The sequence below is a fragment of the Zeus faber genome, assembly GCF_960531495.2.
Source record: "Zeus faber genome assembly, chromosome: 11".
NCBI classification, from domain to species: domain Eukaryota; kingdom Metazoa; phylum Chordata; class Actinopteri; order Zeiformes; family Zeidae; genus Zeus; species Zeus faber.
In genome coordinates, this window is record NC_137205.1 from 23889596 (window position 1) to 23898792 (window position 9197).

The following is a 9197-nucleotide window of genomic DNA, read 5'->3' on the forward strand; positions in this document are numbered from 1 at the left end:
ACCTGTGATCGCTACGGCAGTAAAAGGAACGAAAGGGGAGGAGAGAAAAGGCCTCGCAGCCACCCACGAGTCCTGCGGCCGTATAGACGCCTCACCACCTCGAGAAAGCTGCAACCACAAGGCACCGCGGCCACAGAAGACCCCCCCCCCCAGCGACCCACAGAGCGGCAGAGAGCTCCCAGTGAGAGCTCCCAGTGAGAGCTCCCAGTGAGAGCTCCCAGTGAGAGCTCCCAGTGCCGGGTACCCTGCGGCCGACACGCTCACCCACGTAGCCGAGTTGCGCATGGCGGGGGGCGCCCCACCATCAACCCCCCTGGGGTGAACTCCACTATAATTTCCTGACACAGAGACCGGCTCCATCTCACTGCACCTCAGTGATTTGTTAGGGTCATACACCCAGACTACTTTATTGTAAATCGTAACCGGGGTGTGTGCGGCGGTGACCCCGCCTCATGAAATAATTCTGATCTTGTTTCGTGGGGCGGATTGAAATGGTCAATTCTCCCTCTTGTCCTGTATGGTCGACCTTTAACTTTTAACTTTTATCTTTGGAATCACAGATCACTCAGACACACACACACACACGCACGCACGCATACACATACAAACACGCCATTGTCAGTAATGACCCTGAAGGAGGGGCTGCGTATCAATCCAAAGTGGGCGTGGCAAGCACCGCCCATCGGGCGTGGTCACTCTGCGCCAGGGGCGTGGCCTCGGCCAAAGCTTATATATTCCGTCTCGTCACGTCTGTCGCGCTTGTTTCTCCGCTATGCGTGCGAACGGGACCACCAGGCAAGAGAACTAACACAACACTAACGTATGGACTTTGCCTTCGAAATAAAGTTTAGATTTTAGCTTTCACCATGTTGAAGAACAACGCCAAGAAGGCGGCTCTCTCCATAGCAGGCACCCTGTTCCTCTGCCTGGTGCTGCTGCTGCTCGCCGCCCGGCACCACGGGCTTCAGGTCGGGGACGAGCCGCAGGGGGAGGCGGGGACGCGCTCCCTGCAGAGCGTGGAGGAGGACGGAGCGGGCGCGTCGGGCAGGTCCGGCTCCGAACCGCCGGCGAAGAAGGGCTTCTCCGCCTACTTCACCAGGCTCGCCCGCGGGAGGCGGGAGGCGGAGAGGCCCGCGCGGTCCGCCGCGGACGCGCCGCCCGCCGAGGACATCGGGGCGGGCGACGTGTTCGTCGCCGTGAAGACCACCAAGAAGTTCCACCAGTCCCGGCTCGACCTGCTCCTGGACACCTGGGTCTCGCGGAACATGCAGCAGGTGACTAGCAGCGACACAGCCCCGCTCTTCTCAGCCTTTCACTACTTTCCTTTTGTATATTTTTATATATTTTTTCCTACTTTATATAAACATTCACTTTATCCTCGAACCCCCCCCCCCCCTTGTGTTCTGACGTCACATTGGCAACTATCATGGTTTTAAAAACCTCGAAGTGGCTCCAGAGTTCTCACGGTGTCTTCAAGCCCTGATTCTTCTTTCGACTGTCATCGCTGTTTGTTCTAGACCGGCGGTGCTCAACGTGGGGTCCGCGGAACCCCCCCTCCCCTCCCTCCCTCCAGGGGGTCCCTCAGGTGGCTTCAGGGGCCCCTGCTGTAATACCGTGACTAGTGAAACGTCACCATTAGGCAATGTACCGAAGCGACCGTTTTAATGACTGTTTCACGCTCATCCGCCCCCGAGACAGAAAATGAAAACATTTTCTCGCGTCGGGGGCGGCAGAGACCAAATCTTGGCTCCGCGGCCCGAGTGCGGATCGACCTCGGGGGTCCGGGATATGAAGAAAAAAAAAAAAAAGTTGAGAATCACGGCTCCGGACAATAGGCCAGTGTTCACACGCAGGTGAAGTCCATATAATGCTCTATTACAGCGTCGCATTGTTCCCTTGTTTCCTGGCCGCGGTGAGGCGGCCACACAACCCCCCCTTTAAACCGCTCCGCGTTGCCAAGGCTCTTGTCACTTTTCTTTCTCCTCTGAGTGATGCCCCTGAGAACCGGAGGGGAAGCGTTTTGGAGGAGTCCCTCTCAGCCCCCCCCCTTCTCTCAGACCCCCTCCCCGTCTCTTTATTATCCCCCTCTCTCTCTTTTTTTTTGGGGGGGGGTGTCCCTGTGAATGCGCCCGGTGCAATGGATGCTTCACAGCGGCGGCTCTGGTGCTGTCCCCCTTCCAGGACTAACAAAGCGTCTTTCTAAAGGGGGAAGAAAAGCTTTTTTTTTTTCCCAGCCCCTTGTTTCACTCTCTCCATGGGAACGAGTTTTTTTGGTTTTTTTTTTTTTAGCGGAGTCTGGGTCAAGCTTCCTGGGGATGGGGAAAACAGGGGGGCTTCGTTATAAGGAGATCGTCCGTGACAATGGGGTGCTGCGGGGAGGTTTGTGCTGGGAAATAGCGCGGAGCGTATGAAAAACGTGGCTCTGAGAAGCGAGCTCTTTGGAAAGTCTCACAAAAGGCGCCCGCAGCTACAGAGTATGTAGAGGGGAGGCTCGTCAATGTCATTTCATCCAACACACAAGTCATTGTCATTTGTCATTTAATGTTCCTTGGACACACCACTGTCTTCAGCAGCATTTATTTCAGACAATGCCGCCTCCCAGCTCCATTATGCATTATTTGCAAAATACCTCTTATTTCTGAGAGAGCAGTTATTGGTCAGGATTGTCAGGGAAGTGTTCCCAGTCATTGGGCTATCTTGCGAAACCTGCAGGAGTAGATGGAAATTCAATTGAAATTCAAGTATGTACGTGTGCCACCTGGAGCAAATGTCCTCATGATTAATTCGATCCATCCCAGTGAGTCATATGTATATGCTGAGTTTAACCAGAGGTATGCCCTAGCCCAGTTCTATTCCTGTTTTATTGTAGGTGATTCTACATGGAGTGGGTGATAAGAGCGGTGATCAAAGCCCTTCTCGCAGGGCTCAGACTGGCAGCTGGTGGAGGCCGGGCCCACATAAAGGATGAGGCTGATCCCACAATGCAAGAGGGAGTTCCTTGAGTAAGGGTGCCAGGTGGTCAGGAGAGACAGAACAATGGGCAACCTTAATGCCAGCCATATGATGTTGGGAATTCAGCCCCATGCACATATGGTCATCGTCCACTCCTGTCACGATGCGTGCTCTCCCACTTGCAGGGCTTTTTTTATCACAAGCCCAACTATTTGAGCTGAACCCTCCTTCACAGCAGTCTGCGGGCCTGGTGAATGGTTCCGTAGCATGTGACCAGCCCTCGGCAAAGGTAGCAGCTGTGCTTTTTGAATTCAAAGCTCTGGCCCCGGGGTACGGCCTATTTATCTTGTTTGCAAATTGACTTCTATCAGATAGTGTTTACACATTAATGGGGGGGCAGATAAGTTGCTAGATAACATTGTTGTTAAAAAAATATGCAACCAATGACCTGTCTGGTTGCAGGGTAATAAATCCCTTTCAAAATTAAAAGTCATTTATTTAGTTACCACTTCAGTGTTTGTTACTTTTTCTTGTACATTTTTATCCAGCGTTTGATAATGTAGCCTCTTGCAACACTGGAGCGTCCGTGTGAATGGGCCTCAAAATAATTTGAACAAAATGTGCTGATACATTCCGTGCTCCGAGGCACCAAGAACTTTGGCATACGCTAAAACTGGCAGACGACGAGATTGAAAAGAAATCCGAAAAAGGTCTCAGATGGGAATGTCCATAGATCGATTTAAATAAATGAAATAATGCAATTATTATGTGTGTTTAGACAGCTGGGACCAACATTGTACGAGTGGCACGTTATGCATTCCACTCTTAATTGTGATTACAATAATTAGCCGTCCACAGTAAGAGTCTGCTTCACTGTCAGTCAGAGACTTGGAGTTCAAGTCACTTTGAAGGAAATATAATATACTGTGCAGATCTGGATACAGTCAAAGTGTCACTTCAGGAGGTGATCCCTGAGACGTGTAGTGTTCTAGATCTACATTTTTAATATGGGAAGTAGTAGGGTACTATGATGCCAGTCTCAGACTTTTCACCCTTTCCATTCAGACATTTGTCTTCCTGTCTTTGGTCACGGTGCTCTGTTCTGCTTAAGCCGCCCCAGCTCCTCAACAGCTCCGTTAAAAACATATCCCATATCTGGGTAAAATGGGCTGTTGAGCTCTTGGTTTTGGAGGAGAGTGGGATGTGACAAAGGGGGGAAGAGGGCTGGGTGGGGGCTGTTACAGATGGAGGGAGGGGAGCTCCGTGCCCTTCCTTCCCATGGAGTTGGAGACAGCCAGCCAGGCACCACGCTCTGCCCCGACGGGGCCGTGCCAGGCCTTCCTGCTGCTGCCCCCCCGTCCCTTTCATCAGCTGCCCGTCATCGCTCCTGCAGCCCTTCTCCTCTCTTATCTGGGCTTTGTACCACGCACCATTTATATGAAACAAAGGCAAAAAAAACAGAAAAAAAATAAATAAATTGTATTCTGTGTGGAAAGTGTTCTCTTTAGTTTGAGCTTAGAGACAAAGGCCCGGGGAGAGAAAGTGCTTTGCTGCGGGGAGGCTTCTCCTCTTTGGTTAACTCCTGCAGCTGTATGCAAATGCTGGGAAACATATTGAGAATTTACCCAGTGGAGCCTTTACCCAGCAGGAAAACTCACAGCATTGTTCTATTCAAGAGGCCGGCTGTGGGGGGGGGGGGGGGGGCTGGGGTGGGTGGGGGTGTCGAATAGGATAGAGAGTGAAGTGGGGTTGAATGGCCACACACGGATTTTGATTTACTAATCAGCAGTGAGATTCCAACCCCCCCCCCCCCCCCCCCCCCCCTTCTGTCAGTACACAGGCGGTCCTGGCAGCTGCCTCAGTGATTAGACGTCTATTCAATGGACTTTTAAAGCAAACAGCTTCAGCCTGCCATCCATTTAGCGGTGAAACCCACCTCCCTCTCCTAAACAAATAGCGGCTCACGGCTCCGGCTTCGTCCCACAATGGCCTCCCGATTTCAGTTTCCACCAACCCGAATAAATCTGCCCGCCGCCAAAGATAAGCGGCTCCAGCGGCGAGAGCAGAAGTAAGGAGCCGGCTGCACCGGGAATGCACAACGCGCTTCCCCTCTGGCCACGGGCGAGTCATTAAGATGCAGATCACAACGTGTTCCTTGGCAGCGGGGCGGTCAGTCAGTCCATGAGTGGGGTTTTGTTTTTTGGGTTTTTTTTGGGTTTCTTTTTTGGACGAGTCGTTATGAAGCGCTGCTGTGTGTTTTGTGAGCTGGGGGGGGGGGGCGCCCTGACCCAACCTGTTGTTACACGTGGCCCAGATAAGGAGGCATGACGCCCGGCAGGTGCCGCCTCACCTGCGGTGAAGGGTAAACACGTGGTTTACAAGGCGGTTAACAGCGCCCGGGGGGGACGAGCGGCTTTTCCCAACCAGCCCCCGCTCCGTCTGAGGCAACTCCACCTGGCACCTGCCGGGCCTGCGCCGCCACAAAGGAGCTCCTAATCCCGGGCTGCTTTTAAGGGGGTGGTGACACGCTCTTAAAAAAAAAAAAGCAGGTTCCTTTTGTTGTTAACGTCTTTTTATGAGACGACCGCCAACGCCAACGGAGCTCAAAGTCTTTCTTGTGGCTCAGATCCGATTGGTTCACGACCCTGTTATGAAACGCTTCAGAGAGCGGCAACTTTGTACGGGCCGTTTTTAGTGTCGTCTTACTGCAACTCGGGTGTAAAAGGAGTAGGTCGCCGGTTTAAAGACCTTGGACGCGCTACGGACTGGGAGTCGGCTGCGGCAGAACAAGGGGCTTAGCCGGGGGGGGTGGGGGCTGGGTGCTTGGGGCGGTAGACATAGACGGGTTTCCGCTTTGTTCTACGTCTGGGATGCTTTGGGGGGTGGTTTGCAAAGTTGCCATGGAGCGATTGAAACACGGGACAAAAAGGTTTTTTTTTTTGTTTTTTTTTCCAGAGCTGTTTAACTCTGTGTGAATTCCCTGTGTAAAACGACGCTAATCGGTCCCAGATCGGTCTAAAAAGAAAAGGGGGGAAAAAAACTAAAAACAAAACAAAAAAAAAAAACGAGAGCATTGTGCAGGGTGTGGAGGTTGGTTCATCTCGCGATCGCTTCGTTATGTCGCGCGAGTATCCGGACCGGGTGGACTTACGGGGGTTTCTCGTTGTGCTTTCAGACTTACATCTTCACCGATGGAGAAGACGAGGAGCTGAAGAGGAAGATCGGTAGGTCTCGCCCCGGAAATGTTATCATTATATGGTGACTGTGTCATAGGAGGAGCACTTTTGAGAGAAAAATGTGGAAAGTAATTCCCGTGAACTGTTTCCATGCTGACCCGCTGTCGATGGCGGACTCCAGATCAGAAGCCTTTGAATGAGCGTTGCCTTTCAATGTCTTTGTTTGCATTCCCTTGTAATGACCTACAGTGTGTTGTAATTGTTTATTTTTCCTCTCCTCACAGGGAGTCACGCCATCAACACCAACTGCTCTGCCGCCCACAGCCGACAGGCTCTGTCTTGCAAGATGGCCGTGGAGTACGACAAATTCATAGAGTCTGGGAAAAAGTGAGTGGCGCCGCCATCGGCGTACGCGCGGGGGCGACGCTGGGGAGGATGGGGGGGGGCGACTCGTTTTCAGTTCACGTAGCTAGTGTTTTGAGTCTTGAGTGATCGCGTTCCCCTCCCGCAGGTGGTTCTGCCACGTGGACGACGACAACTATGTGAACGTGCGCGCCCTGGTCAAGCACCTGTCCCAGTTCCCCCACACCCAGGACATGTACATCGGCAAACCCAGCCTGGACCGGCCCATCGAGGCCACGGAGCGGCTGGGCGACAACAAGATGGTGAGAGCCGGCAAAGTGATTTTGTTGTGTCCGGATAAGTTGTTGAGTCAAGTGCTCATGAGCGCCGCGCTTCCTCCTCCAGAGGCCGGTGAACTTCTGGTTCGCCACCGGAGGGGCGGGCTTCTGCGTGAGCCGCGGTCTGGCGCTGAAGATGAGCCCGTGGGCCAGGTAAGAGCACCGTCTGAATATGGACCGCACACCCTCAGGCAGTCGAGAATGCAGAATTGTTCTTTTGCCGGCGGCTTTTCTGTGCATTAACACTCGTCCCTCCCAGCGGCGGCCACTTCATGAACACGGCGGAGAAGATTCGCCTCCCCGACGACTGCACCATCGGGTACATCATCGAGTCGGTGCTGGGAGTTCCCCTGACCCGCAGCAACCTGTTCCACTCCCACCTGGAGAACCTGCAACAGGTGTCCAGATCTGAGATCCACAAGCAGGTCAGAGCCTCGTTGGCGCATGTAAACAAAGAGGCATATCTGAATGCGCGGCGTGTTTGTGGCGCTCACGGTTGCGTCTCCTGCCCTCCTTCCAGATCACATTGAGTTATGGAATGTTTGAGAACAAGAGGAACATCATCAACGTGAAAGGAGCTTTCCCCATCGAGGAGGATCCATCGAGGTGAGAGGGATTTTTATTATTATTATTATTATTATTTAGAAGACCGACCCTCAAGTCGAACGCTTCACACCGGATGCCCGGTCAACCTAACCCCGCTCCTCTCTCCCATCCGCTTGGTCGTTCCAGGTTCAAGTCGGTGCACTGTCTGCTGTACCCGGACACCCCGTGGTGCCCTCCTCCTCAGGTTGCCTTCTAGGGCGACCGCTCCCCTTCTCATCCCCGTCCCCGTTGGGCCTCGGTATCTGAAAGGCTCGCGGGGACCCGTGTTTGGTATCAGACCAGTTGTGCTTGGTCTTTGTAGTTTTTACTGGGCTGCTGTGCGGCCCGTCCCGGGGACCGTCCCTTCCTGTCGGTTGGCGTGGCGGGGGGGCCTGGACGTCGTCCCGCGCCGCTGCGATGGAGAGCGTCCTTGGCTCCCAGCGGGAGGTTTCTGTCAGCGTTTCGCTTCGCCGGCAATCAATGTTTTTAAGCTTTTGTGATGTATGTGTCGCTTGTTAAATGTATTTTTGCAATTCTCATAGAATGTATTCAACGCCACATATTCAAGCCTCTTGCCAGCTTTACATTAATATGTTCTTAGATTTCTGTTTTTAATCCTGCCGCGTAGAAAATGCCATTCGGTGCATCTTTCTTTTGGTTGTTTTGCTATTGTGAGACAAAGGGACTCTTTTTTTTTTCTTTTTTCTTTTTTTTTTCTCTTTATTATTTTGACTCCGGACGAAAACTGAAATATGAAGATGTTATCGTGCTTTTAAGTTATTGGTGAAATTCAGTGTTATCACTGCTCCAATTTCGGCTGGCAGTTTTCTAAACGCGTCCTTGGGTAAGCTCATGCTAATCTGAGGTATATCAGGATGAAGCACTTTCCCCTTTGCTATTTTTTAGACAAACTGACCGAATTAATGTCAAAAACGATGACTGCAGAACTGTGTTTAAAACCAGCTAAAAACTCCAAAAAAATGTAACTATCTCTGCATTCTAATGTATTTAATAATACCCCTTGCATTTGTTACAATCAGGGAAAATAATATATGACAGAGATATTGATTTTGGGGCTGCAGTCAACTATTGATTTGCCTAGAAAATGTATAGAAATTGCACAGCTGTATTTCAAATGAGCTGCTGTTTGCTCTTGTGAAGAAGCTCACCTCGTCACACTGAGCCACAGTCCTAAATGGTTTGCACACAATGGACTGATGGGCCTCTTGTTTCTGATCTTATTGTCCACATCAGTGTGTTGCAGAGCCATCGTTAAAGGGAAACGTTTTGGGAAATTTGCTTTTTGTCTATCTTACCCAGATTCAGACGAGACGGTCGACACCAATTTCACCCCGGTGCGTCCATAACGGCATTAGCTACGGCCCGCACGCTAACTGTGTTAGCTCAATGCATGGCTGCAGATGGGATCAGCTAGCCTAGCTCCTGTTTAAATTTGCCCAATGCACCTTCCAGCGTCTCGCAAACTGAAGCTTCCCTTTAAAGGCGCGTGAGGTGAGGACTTGATGAGAGCAACAGCAGCGTTTTTTTCAGGCAGAAGTGTTTGGCCTTCTGCCACTGACCCACATTGGGTGCGGTTGTACATCTTGGCCGAGCGGCGGCGGTACCGTGTACCGCCGCCGCTCGGCTTTGTAGTGATTGTAAATGTTTAGAATGTAACTTCCCGTTGTGGTTTACGTACGCTTTTGATGACCGTGACGTGGTTTTTGTACCGCTTTGAACTGTGCTTAATGACTGATTTAGTCTCCAGTATCTGGAGGGTTAAAACAGTCCATTCCAATGCTGG

At 51.7% G+C, this 9197-nt stretch overlaps 1 protein-coding gene across 1 annotated transcript; it reads left to right on the forward strand.

The window, feature by feature from the left end:
- Positions 1-789: 789 nt before the first annotated feature.
- On the forward strand, positions 790-8984 carry lfng (LFNG O-fucosylpeptide 3-beta-N-acetylglucosaminyltransferase). Its single transcript, XM_080008939.1, has 8 exons — positions 790-1274; positions 6128-6176; positions 6413-6515; positions 6640-6793; positions 6876-6961; positions 7068-7233; positions 7329-7414; positions 7541-8984. The coding sequence occupies exons 1-8, from the start codon at positions 867-869 to the stop codon at positions 7608-7610; spliced, it is 1122 nt and encodes a 373-aa protein (XP_079865065.1). The 5' UTR covers positions 790-866; the 3' UTR covers positions 7611-8984.
- The last annotated feature ends 213 nt before the right edge of the window (positions 8985-9197 follow it).

What these genes read in the sequence shown, in the direction of transcription:
- lfng (XM_080008939.1), top strand. Translation starts at nt 867, where the DNA reads ATGTTGAAGAACAACGCCAAGAAGGCGGCTCTCTCCATAGCAGGCACC. An exon ending in GGCTGGGCGACAACAAGATG is followed by an intron (nt 6,794 to 6,875) that starts GTGAGAGCCGGC and finishes TTCCTCCTCCAG; the next exon opens with AGGCCGGTGAACTTCTGGTT. An exon ending in GATCTGAGATCCACAAGCAG is followed by an intron (nt 7,234 to 7,328) that starts GTCAGAGCCTCG and finishes CCCTCCTTCCAG; the next exon opens with ATCACATTGAGTTATGGAAT.